The sequence below is a fragment of the Mesoplodon bidens genome (assembly GCF_964165515.1).
Source record: "Mesoplodon bidens genome assembly, chromosome: 20".
NCBI lineage: Eukaryota > Metazoa > Chordata > Mammalia > Artiodactyla > Ziphiidae > Mesoplodon > Mesoplodon bidens.
This window is the reverse complement of record NC_138181.1, coordinates 41,032,027-41,046,978: the sequence shown is the minus strand read 5'-3', so window position 1 is coordinate 41,046,978 and position 14,952 is coordinate 41,032,027. Positions and strand designations below refer to the sequence as shown.

At 37.8% G+C, this 14,952-nt stretch overlaps 1 protein-coding gene across 7 annotated transcripts in view; it reads right to left on the bottom strand.

Moving 5' to 3' along the window:
* Positions 1 to 14,952, bottom strand: part of TENM3 (teneurin transmembrane protein 3) — a 320,768-nt gene that overhangs the window by 116,050 nt on the left and 189,766 nt on the right. For all 7 annotated transcript variants that reach the window (XM_081221018.1, XM_081221019.1, XM_081221020.1 and 4 more), the window contains one exon: positions 801 to 1,015. In XM_081221018.1, coding sequence (XP_081077144.1) covers positions 801 to 1,015 — 215 coding nt within the window. The remainder of the gene's footprint in view (positions 1 to 800; positions 1,016 to 14,952) is intronic.

The following is a 14,952-nucleotide window of genomic DNA, read 5'->3' as shown; positions in this document are numbered from 1 at the left end:
CTGGGCTCCAATTTTGTGGTAGGTAATTTAGATAATTTCTCTTAGACATAATGGGACCTCTTTAAACCACAATTTCCAATTTATACACCGTGGGCCAATATTAGACTATGAAAAATCCCTGGGATTATCGATCTGTGACAGTTGTGAGGTGATTTTCATGAAAGCAAATAGACTCTAAAGTTCTTTGAATCTACGATATAGGGGCATTTGAATTGTTTTAAGTAATGTGATCATCCTTGGTGACCTATGAAAGCTCTTTTATCTCTGTATTTCAGTGTTCATCATATGTAGACTAGGAATCATGGCTTGAGTTGATAAAGTTTATATCATGATATTTCTGTTTATGTTCCCATAATTTCTTTACAAAGAGTAAATCTGACATAAAGTAAAAAGTATATAATATATTTTCAACAGAATGAATACATGTTTGAGATGAAAATGTCACGCATCTATTACATGAAAGGAGTATGATCTTTGGAAGTGATCATAGAATCTTTCTAAAACGCTTGGAAAATCTATGGTGTTTTACTACGTACTCAGATGATGTTCAATATTCATCAGGTTACTCACAAATTCTGTACATTTTAATCAATCAATAATGATTAAAGCAAGTCAGGAAGAAAATGCTCTTCTTCCTACTAATTCAAAAATCTCAAGATAAGTGTCACCTATATTCAAAATTCTTTTCACTGAAAAAGATCAACACAAAAGTGGTCAAACAGTTAAACAGCTGAACTTAAGAAACAGAATGACTTTAAATGTAAACGAGCAGTTTTCATTTTGCTGGTAACAGAGCCTACCTGAGTATGGGAAGGTGGTAAGCCTTTTCGGCCATATACTCCGATCAATGCATCTTTCTGAAGAGAGATATTGAATTTAAGAAACTGTGGCTGATCAATAAAGAGCTGTGATCTCCAGAAGATCCCGGGAGGAACCTCTTGAATTGCTCTTCGGCCAATATCAAGTTCTCCGGAATCTATGGTGTTATTTTCTTGTGTAAATCCACCCAATTTTCCTGAATGTAAGAGATCCATTGAAAAAGAACAAAACATTAAAAAGAAACAAAGCCAAAAAACAAAACAGCTTTCTGACTTTCAAAAAATTCTTTTTACTTAGATGCTCAGAAATTTCATTTTCTTCTGATAAATGAAATGCTCTTATTTATTCCTAATTTTCCCTTTAAAAGGCTTTTCTTTGTTAGATGTTGTTCAGCCAACCCTGACTGAGCACAACATCCTTTAAGACATTTAAGTCAACACCCCTTTACTTCCCCCCAAGCTTTGCCTGTTACTGCAACTGTTTTCACACCCACAGTCTTTCTTGATCGCTTGAAACATAATTATCTTACAAATTATATGTGTTGTTATTTCTTGGGAGAGATTAATCTAAGTCTGCTATTTACCAGTCATTCTAAACATACCATAACCCTGCAAAGTGTAAATTAAGGCAGAATGGATTATGGAGATTTCCAAATCAATCCTTAAGCAAACAACAAAAACAGTCAATGGCACAGATTCATGTAGTTCCCTCCAAACTATATAGTAGGATGAATGGAAATTCAGATGCCTGAAGGGCGGGTGAGAGGGGGCAGGGGGCACATTATGAGGGGAAGGGAAGGAGGAGGGCTAAGTTTAAATTCTCACAAGGTTTTAACGTAGGCTGCCACAACTTTTCCTCTTCCTTTTGATCTTCACCTCAACGTCACCTTCAGCCTTCCGGGCATATGTATTATTAGCCCTCTCAATGACTTTCAACGTGTTGAGAACAAATAGTCTCCATCTCCACTCCCTGAATCTCTGACCCCTCTTAGAGACCATCTCCTTCCCAGTTTTAGGAAACAGATCCAGGAATCCTCTTTTTTGGTATGTCTCTGCCTCCTTACCTCTTCATTAAGGTTCTTCCTCATTCTGAGGGGGTTAGTGATAGAGAAGGTTTTACAATTTGCCTTAAATGGACACAAAACTGCATTGTCTCTTATTCCATGGAAAGGGTCCATGAACGCAAAGGAAGAGAATGGAAGTGGGCAGATTATTCTCTATCAAGTCAATCTTTTTGAAAGTCACAAAGTTGACAGTATTGAATTTGTCTTTTTAAGAACACTGACCTGAATATTAATTCAGATATTACATAATGTTATAAAATATCTATTATACAACACTGGATAAGTTGTGAATTCAAAATTTAGATGACTTCATTTCAAGATGGAGAGTTGTGAACTATTTTATTTAATGACAGAGGAGAGTCTTCTATCTATGAAGAATTATTAATTTAACATTGAGTTCATTTTTGAGTGTTTACTAGGGACACAGAATTGTGGGTATCAAGAAGAAATATAAATTAGAGAATAGAATCTTAGAGATTAGTCTGGCTTTGATGGCTTCTGCCATCAAGCAACTAGTTACCTGGTTGGGAAGACAACACCTAAAAACTAATAAATTAAATGACCATCTAAAGCAACACATGGTTAAAGGTCAGAGCAAAGTGATATCACTGAAGGCTGGAGGTGGAAAGATTTCACAGAAGGGGTAAGTTCTGAGCTAAACTTGGTAGGGCAAGTAGGCTAAGGTTTCTGAGTTGGGGTGAATATCATAATTAAAAACATGGCAATGGAACTGAACATGTGTTAGGGTGATGGTGAGCAGAGACATCCATCTGGCTAGAAAAGAAGTTAAGAAAGGCAGGAGTCAGATAAACCTGGGTTCGAATCCCAACTCTGTCAGTAACTAGCTGTGTGCCCTGAAGGTATATACTAAACCTTTGATTCTAAACCTCATCTGTAAAATGGGGCTATAGTCATAATGCAATCGCAGGACTGCTATAGGATTACATGAGCTATTCTATATAAAGCACTTGGCTCTCAGTAGGTATTAAATGAATGGAAGACATTAATGGGCTTGTCAGGGAAGTAATGAAAGATAAGATTGGAAAAGGAAAAACGATATAAGATGGTGGAGGCCCCTGAATACCAGGTTAAAGAATTTGGTCTACTACTAGAGAATGGACTTCAGGATATGGGGAGGGGGAAGGGTAAGCTGTGACAAAGTGAGAGAGTGGCATGGACACATATACACTACCAAACGTAAAATAGATAGCTAGTGGGAAGCAGCCGCATAGCACAGGGAGATCAGCTCTGGTGCTTTGTGACCACCTGGAGGGGTGGGATAGGGAGGGTGGGAGGGAGACGCAAGAGGGAAGAGATATGGGAACATATGTATATGTATAACTGATTCATTTTGTTATAAAGCAGAAACTAACACACCATTGTAAAGCAATTATACTCCAATAAAAAAAAATCTACAAACAATAAAAAAAAAAGAATTTGGTCTTTATAATTCATGTTCCCTTATTTTATTTTATTTTATTTTTTTGTGTATTTTTTTTACATCTTTATTGGAGTATAATTTTTTACAATGGTGTGTTAGTTTCTGCTTTATAACAAAGTGAATCAGTTATACATACACATATGTTCCTGTATCTCTTCCCTCTTGCGTCTCCCTCCCTCCCTATCCTACCCCTCTAGGTGGTCACAAAGCACTGAGCTGATCTCCCTGTGCTATGCGGCTGCTTCCCACTAGCTTTTTTGTATTTTCAACTCTGTCAAAGAGCATTATTCCACCCCTTTTCTTGAAGGTAGGTATATACGTATATACATAAATATATATAGGCATTGTGTTACTATGCATATAATTTATGGCATGTTTTAAAAATAGGTACTTGAAATAGATTTAATATGGGTTAATTATACTTCAATGCTACAAAGGCACTTATCTGTTAATATGTTTTGCGTGTGTGTGTGTGTGTGTGCGCATGCGTGTCATCAGGAGAAGCAGAATTCAAGATTAGTAAGAGGGCTTCCCTGGTGGCGCAGTGGTTAAGAATCCGCCTGTCAATGCAGGAGACACGGGTTCGAGCCCTGGTCCGGGAAGGTCTCACATGCCGTGGAGCAACTAAGCCCGTGCGCCACAACTACTGAGCCCATGTGCTGCAACTACTGAAGCCCGCATGCCTAGAGCCCGTGCTCCGCAACAAGAGAAGCCACCACAATGAGAAGCCTGCACACCGCAACGAAGAGTAGCCCCCGCTCGCCGCAACTAGAGAAAGCCCACTCGCAGCAATGAAGACCCAACGCAGCCAGAAAAAAAAAAAAAAGATTAGTAAGGAACAGATGTTTATGGTAGATATCCAGGTTATGGCCATTAGGGTCTAGAGTAACTCACAACAAATCACATTTATGGATAAGTAATTCACAACAAATCACATTTATGGATAAGTGTGAAGTTTGAGGGACAGTGTGTTATTAGTATTAGTAAGTGTTGGCATTCTTTTCTATCTGGACTACTGTGTCCTACAACGACATATGACCATCAGGTGCAAAGGACAGCTCCAGCTAAACAGAGACCCATTAAAGGTTCTGATCAGGCAAAAGGTGACACGAAATCACTGTCTCAAGGACATTAAAGTGCAGTAGTGTGGGAAGCCCAGAAGTGGAGAGATGAGTTAGGATACAGTTGCAATAACCTAGGTAGGAGGCAGGAGTGGGCTGTACAAGAAAGCTTAAGAAAAAGTCATTATTTACAGTTTCACTTCCTTTCTTTTTTCCTGATGTCTACAATCACGGCAGTTAACAGTCCTTTACCTACCAGGTCTATCTTTGTTGAACTAATTTACTAATATAAAATGTTCTTGAAAATAAAAGTTCAAAATTGGGTTATAGTAATCATTGTAATTTTTCAGGTATCAACTCACAGACTATAAATCATGCATCATTCATTGAAATTTAAAATATGTATCTTATGATATTAATAAATATTCATTTTAGCAAAATTAGAATACATAAATAAAAAGATAAAAAATATAACCCTATACCCAGACATTACTTTTGCTTGCTATCTAAGCAAATATCTTTCTTTATTCACAGGAATTTTAAAATAACTGAGATCAATTTCTACTTTTCATTTTGGAAGCTTTTGCACAAGAACCTAAATTTCTCATAAATTAGATTTTACCAAGAAGATTAAAGAGGGGGGAAAAGAGAAATGGAATTAACCTTTAGTGAGAACCTACAACATGCCAGGTAGTTTCACCTATACTACTTGTTTTAAATTTCAAAACAACTCTATGAGGTCGATACTATTTTGAGATGAGGAAATTAAGGCTCAAAGAAGTAAATTACATACCTAAAGTGAGGGCTGAGTCAAGATGCAAATCGAGGTCTGCACAATTCCAGAACTATGTGTTTTATAGAGTCATCCATATAATCTTTGCTTTTTATTAAAAAATATTTACTTCAAATTACGGGGTTTTAAATGTCTATTCCATATAAAATCAGGTATGTTAGCTCACTGAAAGATACCAGAAAATCTGCTTAGTTTTCAATTTTAGGACATAATTTATTAGGAAGTAATGGCCAGTTTTGTGTGCCACGGACACTATAACAAAATATTCTTTGTGTTACAATTTATTATAAATTCCCAGTAAGTGTTTGTCTGTTGGCTTCCACGTGGTGCTTTAAAAAATACCCAATAGAGTAGCAGTCTTTTTTCCCACTAACATGTTAGTAAACATAATCATATTTAAACATGAGATCATTCATATTTGGACTCATTCATTAAGTTCACACATTTCTAAGGCTATTATTATACTTTACTGTTTTTAACAAGTTCTATTGTTATTTTCTGAAGCTTATGTGACTTAATCTACTTAATCTACTGCTGGTATAAATGGCTTTTAGTAGTTTTAACAGTATATACATACTTTGAGAGCTGGTAAGCATTAAGTGGTGCTAATCCCGGAGCTGTTTTTCCAAAACATCATCTTTGCCCAAAAGCATTAGCTTTGGAAATAGTAATCAAGTTCTGACTTCTAGGGTTTCAGGTTTTGCTTTGTTGCTTCTCCATATTCTATTTTGAGGTGTTAAAATCTTTCTCACTGAAACGATATGTGTCCCCACTGTTGGGTCAATAAGTGTATCTACTTATCCAATTAGTCCCATAGCTAATCTAACAGGTGGCTCTTTTTCAGAGAGAAGGTTCTTTCATTTGTAAGACAAAATAACCAAGACTGAGTGGATGTGCTTGAATGGGGCAGCAGTGGCTGTGACCATGGTTCTCTTGTGTACCTGTAATTAAAAAGCTTCACAGAAGCTCAGAGTTCAAGTGCCCTTGGAGGTCATTTAGTCAAAGAGTCTTCAAACAAGAGGAGTCATACCCCTAGGGAACATGAGGACTTTCCAATGAGAAAAGAGGGGTATTTTATGGGAATTAACTTCTAGAACCCCAACAACTTCCATATGTAGACTTCTTTACAACAGACAGGCACACCTCTCACACATCCAGAATCTTTCTTTCATACATTATCTTAGAACATAAAGTTTCCAGTGTGTCAAACAGGCAAAACTGAAAGAATTTTTTGTTGATAAACCTCCTTTAATCAAGACACCATAAACCCACGGTAGGGCTTTAGTGTTTTTCCTGTCTTACACGTATTTCTATCAAAGGCAAAGTGCGGTGAAGTTGAGAAATGGAGTATTTAAGACTGTGGGCACGTTCTAATATCCGATATATCAAAAGGGAGGGAGAACCTTCTTGTTTCATGCCCCCATCACCCACCCAAACATTGTCCATGAATGCTTTTCATCTGCAGAAGAGTTTCATGATTGCAAAGAGAACATCAATAAAGTAAGAAATGTTAAAGGCAATGATGCCTTACTTAATCCAATGGTCAAACCCCTGGCAAGGATTTGGTCTTTGTCCATCTCTCTACTGCCTGCCTAGCATAGGAATTCGGAGCTGAGGCAGTTGTGACCAAACGCGTATTAATTTATTTGAACTGAAAAAACAAGTCAGATTTTTTTCTGACAGAAAATAAGTTTGATTTTAATGGGAACTAGCTCTGCCAGTAAATTATATAGTGGTTATTCCTCATAAATTAGTGAGCTAACTAAATACAGATACTGAAAGTACAGAGTATGATAAAAGCATTCAAGAGAGATTACAACAAAGGTAAATGAAAATGAACAATAGTTCGATTTTCCAGTCCATTCTTCATATATCAGAAAAAGTGCCACGAAGTAAAAGAATAAGAGATATAATTGGCAGTATGTATTTTGCTAAGCCTTGGTGAAGCCTTTTCTGGTATTCTCCACGGAAATTGAGAAATCGTATTGATTCGAAAACTGCATAACGAATCTTTTTGAAAGCAGGTAGTTGCTAATTCTTTGCTTTCAATAAAACTGAAGAAGAAATGTGATGAAGTTGACAGCTTGTAGACCACTAAATATACTTTTTGGAAATAGATCACAATGTGAGTTTTAACCTATGACTAATAAGGATTTCAAATAATTGAACGGCATCCTTCTAAAAAAATTCTTCCATTCCCTTCTGCTTATTTTGTAGCAAGATTTCTTATGTTTATACTTATAACAAAGGGTAACAGGAACAGAATTGATACTGAACCTTGCTTTGCTCTTGTAATAACTAATATTCATCAGTGAAACTATTTGAAAAAGTCCCCATTCATCTCATTCAGAGGTATTTTTAATACATTTTCACTTTTTATATTTAATAGTTATCAAAATGCTCAACATATTTATATCATAATTAGGTTGATTTCATCCAAATATGTACAACTAATAATTGTAAACAAAATTCAGTACAGAATAAAATGGATTTTTAAAAACACTTAAGAGTATTATGGTTGCAGGAAATAAAATTTTATTTATTTATTTATTTATGTTTTTGAATTTTATTTTATTTATTAATTTTTTTATACAGCAGGTTCTTATTAGTCATCCATTTTATACATATTAGTGTATATACGTCAATCCCAGTCTCCCAATTCATCCCATCACCACCACCCCTGCCACTTTCCCCCCTTGGTATCCATACGTTTGTTCTCTACATCTGTGTTAAAATTCAATTTCAATTTGTACACATATTTTGTTTTAGAGGCACAAGAACAAAGTAGTTTGAAGATCACTGAAGATCACTGATCTATTCTAGCCTTTCCTATGAAATGTGAATCTCATTTTTAAGTGCCTATCAATGTCTTTTGCTTCAAATTATTACACTATTTAGAATGGATTTATTTTGAATTAAAGTCTCAGAATGTGTCTTTTCTAAAGGGTAGATGCTGACCTAACCCTGTCATTATAATCAGTGATATAGAGATACAAGGACATCACAGATTTTTCTCTGCTTAAATCCACAGAACTGGCAGCTAATATCAGTACAACATTCCTGCTAAAAAGCCTCTATTTGAATGTCAGGAGACTAGAGTTTTGTGAAGGGGCTTTGTCTTTTTAAATTCTGCATTGTTGCTTTTCAAGTCATGGCCCTCCTCTAATTTGGCCAAGCCAAGTGTGGTCATCCCTGTTAGCATTTTCAAAGGCTCTTTATTGACTGTAAACACACCTGGAAGTCGGTGAGCCATTCACGCCATTTGATAAACTTGTAAATATTTGGGACAACCTCTTCCTCTGAAGCTCATCAGTCCTCCTAGATAAAAGCCTGGAAACAGATGTCTTTCATCATGTCCTGAATATCAGAAAACTTTAGCTTCAGAGGAAATAAAAGGAGGGCCAGTTTTAGTACCCTCCACCCTCCCTTACTGAGATCACTCCATCCTGAAGCCCCCCGAGTCGGAACCTGGGAATGATTATAGGAAACACTAAGGCTGTCTGCAGTTTCTACTAAGAGAAGAAGGAGGAAAGATGGAGGAAACAATAGACAGGGCAACAGAGTGCCCTGTAGTTATTCTAAACTCAAAGCCTGTGGGTTAGGAATCAAACCAATTAAAGCCTTCACAGCCAGAGTGAGACATACCACATCTTCAAACACAATAAAGTATCATCTTGAAGATTTTTTTTCAACTTGTCCTGTTGTGCCTCAATGTGGGAGCCACTAGCCATCTTTCCACCTACTAACTGTGATTTTTCCTTTCATCAGTTAAGTATGTGTCACAACACTCTTAATGTCTTAAAATACAGTTGTCAGAGTGTGAAAACATAAAGAGAACGAGTACCACAAAGCTACTGTTATTCCTCTCCTTCTTATGTGATACCCAGTTTATATAAAAACACATCAGTAAAGTGGCATTTTTCAGATAATGCCTTAAAAAAAGAACTCTGTACTCTGAGATATTTTATGAATAATAGTTTACCAACCCTAGACTTTATAAGGACAAAACAGAGTAGTATTTAAAATCATACCAGTAATTAGGAGGTTTGGTATGTTTGAAAATTATTTTGTGATATCAGAAAACAGCCCAAAGTTAAAAAATACTGCATTTTTTGTTCATAGATATCACGAATTTGCTTGTGAGTAAACCAGCCTATAATGATTAAAATGAAAAGGCAGAAAATAAATCCAACTGTGAAAGTCTAACTCAACTGCTGAGGAAGGTAAATGATAATATCATTTTAAGTCCCACGGCAGCACTAATAATTAAGACGTCAGGAAGCAAGGTTGGGCATTTATAGACAATCAATAGCCACCCTCCAATTTGATGACCTAACCTTGGATTCATACCCTGACTTTGAGAGCTCAGAGAGAACATATCTTTTTATAAACAACCACATGCCATAACTTAACATTGTGGATACAGAGTTACATCAGAAGCTAAGTGAATTAAAACACTACCTTGCAAACATAGTTTAATGGACAAAATCAATATAGCACCTAATTAAGGAACTATTATACAACGCAACAACATAAATACTATATACAATATTGAATAAAACTCAATGCTCTTGCAGCCCTGTTAGCTCCATTTCTTCAATTCACAGGCAATCTTCAACTTGCTATAAAATCTAATTATCTAAAATTGGCTAGTATTTGAGAAAAGTCATACATGCTGAATAACAATGAAAAATTAAAAAGCAATTTGAATTATTTTGTTTAAAGAGGATGAATCACGTATATGTAGCTTTTCAATCTGTACTCATACAAAAGGAGGTTTTTTGTTGTTGTTGAGATTTAATTGACATACAACATTATGTTAGTTTCAGATGCACAACGTAATGACTTGTTATTTGTATATATTGTGAAATGATCACCATGATAACTCTACCGTACATAGGTACCATTTTTTTCACGTGTGATGAGAACTTTTAAGATCTACTCTCTCACAGCTTTCAAATATATGATAAGTTTTGTTAACTATGGTCACCATGCTGTACATTATATCCCATGATTTATTTATTTTAAAACTGGAAGTTTTAAAATAAATTTCTTTCTTTATTTTTTTTTGATTGGATAAGTCATTTGCTAGAGTTACACTAACCAAAATTTATGGCCTGCATTTTGTCTTATATTATCCCAAATTATCCTATGCTAAATTTTAACATTTGTCTTATTGCTCCTTTCCAATAAAGCTAGTGTGTAATGTCCTGCCATGGTATCCTCTACTTTTCCTTATTGTGCATTTTCTAATTCATTGGAACTGCTTGCTTGAATCCTGTCTTGCCTAGTAATTCACACACTCTGGGAACAACAAATGTGACTGTCTTTTTTTCTCACTGCTATGTTCTCAGAACCGTGCTCTGTGCATGGCACATAATATTATATGCTCAATAAATAAATGCAGAATGAATGAATACTATGCATTCAAAGGAGGATTAAGGAATAGATTTCTTCCTAAAATCAAAATAACTAAAAATATAAATAACTAATGATAGGTATTTCTAATATTGCTTTAGAGGATATTTTGATGCTGATTTAAGGATCTACATTCTTAAGAATTTTGCTACAAATACAAGTAAAGTACGTAATCTTGAATTGCAAAAACAAGAGTGAGGTAATAGTTACTGACATGTATAACCTACTCATCATGTTCCAGCCACTGCCTGGCCCCCTACATGCATTAAATGATTTTAACCTCACTATGACCCTATGAAGAAACAGGAGGTTAAAGAAGGTAATTTGCTTAAAGTCACCCAACAAGTGCACAGCTTTAATCCTTAATCACTCTGCTGTACCAACATCTGCTTTGTGTACAGTTAATGCAAGGCACTGTGTCGGGCCCTTTATATACTTTATAGCATTTAGTCATCCTATTTTCATTCACTCATTGGACAATACTTATTGAGCATCCATTACATGCCTATAACTGTGCTGACAGCTTTGAACAGAGAGGTGGAAAAATAGTGTGCCTTACACTCTAGCAAAGACGACACATTAAATAGTAATGGTGATAACCACTAACAAGTATTTACACTGACTATTCAAGACCATTCTAATTGATGAGAAAGCTGAAGCACAAAGATGCTATACAGTAACTTGTCCCAAGTATCAAAGGCATTAATAATGGTCAGAACTATTGTAGGATGTGAAACCAGGTGGTTTGGCTCAAGACCCTATAGCCTTTAACTCTCTGCTCTATTGTTTCTATGCTATAGTATGGTGTGACGAATAGCCAGATTGTGGAGAACCTTGTTAAGTCATCTAAAGGCATTTGACCAGAATCTAGATCACTGAAGGGTGTCAAGTAGTGTACTGATATTTCAAATCTGTATTTGAAGAATGGATGAACAAGTCTAGAGATACATATCCCAGATAGAAGGTGGCTTCTATAATCCAGGAGAGAGTTGACAGGATCCAGGAGATATTTTGGGGTTAGAATTGACAGGACTTGATGACTGACTGCACAGGGGAGGTAAGAGAGCAGGAGAAGTCAGGCATGACCCCTAAGCTTCTGGCCCAGGTAACTAGGTGAATGATGATGCCATTTCCTGATATAGAAAGAAAGGCACATTTGGAAAGATAGATGATGGGCTAGTTGTGTTCTCCAAAGATGGCCACAACATCTCCCATCCCACATGTCCTTATGCAGTGTGTCCCCACCGTGTCCCCACCATTTCCCCAGTCAAGAGTGGGGTTTAATTCTCCATCTCATGAATCTGGGCCGATCTTACTGACTTTCTTGACCAACCAGATATGATGGAAGTGACATCCCGGAGTGTCCAATGCTCTAAGTCATAAGAAGCCTTGTCTGGGTCTCTTGGAATGCTCCCTCTGGGGACACTCCTCTTCAGAACTTGTGCTCTGAGAAGTCCAAGCCAAGTGGAAGGCCATGTTTAGACATTACAGTCAACAGCATCAACTGCTAGCCCTGTGAGTGGGCTACCTTGAATTTCAGTTCAGTGGAGCTTTCAAACAGACCAAGCAACATCTGAAAGCAATTTCATGAGCGATCCAAGCAAAAAAATGAAAATTACCCAGTTAATCCACAGAACCATGAGAGATGATAACAAACTGTTCTTTTAAGCCACTGGATTTTGATGTGGCTTGTTAGGCAGTAATAGATAACCAAATTAGTTGTTGGGTTCAGTTTTAGACATATGGAGTTTGAGATGCCTGGAAGACACCCAAGTGGGGATTTTCTAAAGATACTTGGATAGATTTTTCATAGTTGATGTCTGGAGCTCCAAGACAGAGAGATCCAGGCTGCACTTATTGATTTGGGAGCACAAAGAATGTAACATAACACATAGCACATGGAACGTAAATGAAGTCAGGAGAATGGATCTGAGGACCCAGAGAGATTATATTCTGAGTGACGGCAGTGTTTGGGGATCGGGTAGAGGAAGATGAGTCAACTAAACGAACTGAGAAATCACTGCCAAAAACTCAGGAAGAAAGTGGAAACGGTAGCACAGGAGCTAAGGAAAAGGATATTTCAATTAGGAGTGATAGGTTACCTACTGAATGCTACCAAGAGCTCAAATGTGACAGAGAGCCTAGAGTATCAATTGATGCTATTGGCAGGACCACCGATAAGTCAGGAAGACATCTGTGTCTGTGAGTGACGGTGGCAGAGGACAGTCATGAGGAAGGAGCCTGAAGAAGCCACACTGTCACAGGAGTAAGTGGAAGGTGAAGACATGACTTCATGGCGAATACACACACCGTGTTCCAGAAGGCTGGCTACACGGGGAGAAGAGAAAGATGGGGTAGGGCAGGGGTAGGAGGCAGACTCAAGGGTATTTTTTAAGACTTGAGAGACTTGGGAATGTTCAAATGTTGATTGGAAGGTGCCAGCCAGTTGAGAGAGGAAATTCTGAAGCACAGAATGGGATCAAGAGCTCTCTTGGAAAGATTAGTAAGAAAAGGATGGAAAGACAGATCTAGATACACATAGGGATGGAGCTCTGTTTACAGGAAATCAAGGTTTCTGGGTTTTTTTTTGCTGAATAGAACACAAGGCCATCTGCTGGGAGCTGAGGGATTGAAGCTTCGAGGACAGCAGGAGAGTTGGAAATAACCGCTGAGATGTGTGGGGAGAGAGCTTGCAAGGGAAACACAGAAGGGTTGCCAGACTGTTGACGCTGATCAGCCAAGAGACAGGCATTACTCCCTCTTTACGTGGAGGAAATTGAGGCTCAGAGAGGTTGAGTAACTTGCTCAAGGTTACAGAGTAACAGACGAAAGAGCTAGGATCTGAATGCAGGGCTGCGCGATGCTCTCCAGCACGTTAGGCTAAGTGAATTCCTCGATCCAGCAGAATAGTTTTAGTTCCTACAAAGAGACTGGTGTTTGAACTAAAACCTTCATCCTTGCCTCTTTATTCGCGTTGCCCACTTCCATCAGTTCTGCCTGAGACCTCACACTTGGCATCTCACCTCTAAACTCTGTAGTTAAAGAACGTCTCCGGAATAATCAGGAAAGAATCATGGCATGTAATAGAAATTCTTCTTTTAAATACTAAATACCATTTAGAAATTTTGGTTCAGTACTTGCTTAAAAGCGAGCAGGGAGTTTAGCACCACGACTGTTCCTCAGAATTGTATTTATAAAATAAGAATAAAACAGGACCGCAGAAAGAAGAGCATTGCGTTTAGAAGCCAAGAAGTAATTTCCCCATCATGCTTAGCACGGTTAATTCTCCCAGTGAGCTTCATTCAGGATTGCAAGAATTTCTTAAGGGTTATAATCTCCTAGAGTTTCTAGAGATGATGTGATCTGGTTCTCTGCACAGTTTATAAAACTGGAGTAGTAGATGATGGTGCATGGTCTCTGCCAGTTCATCAGGGATGCTTAAAAGCAGTGTTTTTAAGGTACCTCCCTTCTTGCAAATACAGTCCCCTCCTGCCCCCTGCACTCCAGGTCTATACGTATTTAAGAGATACATACCTAGAACCTTTACTTGGAAAAACGAAAATAAGAATTCCTTACCAATTTAGGGTTTTTCGGGCTACTGGAAAAATAATAAAGATAACAAGTGAGACTATTATTTAGGTCACACTTTGGACAAAGTCTGAGCCTCGAGATAGCCTTCTTTCCATAAAGAGAAATTCCTACGAATCCCCCTGTCCGGTTGGCAGGCTGCAGGATCCGTTCTTCTCCAGTATATCTAACTCATTCTGGGGCATCTGTCATCTCCTCCTTATGTGGGAGGCTAGGAAGATGGTCCTTCACTTACACGCATACAGTAAGTCCCCTACATATGAACCTTCATGTTGCGAACTTTCAAAGATGCGGATGTGCATCTGGTTCCAGCAAGGAACCAGCAGCTGTGCCATCAGCGCCAGGCGTGAGTGACACTGCAGCTCGCCCTCTGTCCCCTATGGCTGACCATCCCTCAGCTCTACCATCTCCCACCTCCTCTCCCTCCTCCAGGCAGTAACTCTTCTCGCCTGTTCACTGGATGCCGGCCCCTGTGTGCCAGCTGTTGTACTGGACTACTGTACTTTCCAAGGCACTGTCCTGTAAGATTAAAAATGTGTTCTTTATTTTTTACATTTGTTTTTTTATGTATTATTTGTGTGAAAAGTATTATAAACCTATTACAGTACGGTACTATATAGCCGACTGTGTAAGTTGGGTACCTAGGCTAACTTTGTTAGACTTACGAACAAATTGGACTTACAAACACGCTCTTGGAACGGAGCTTGTTTGTATGTAGGGGACTTACTGTATACAGTTGCTCCACTGGCACCTGTCAACTGCACCCCGT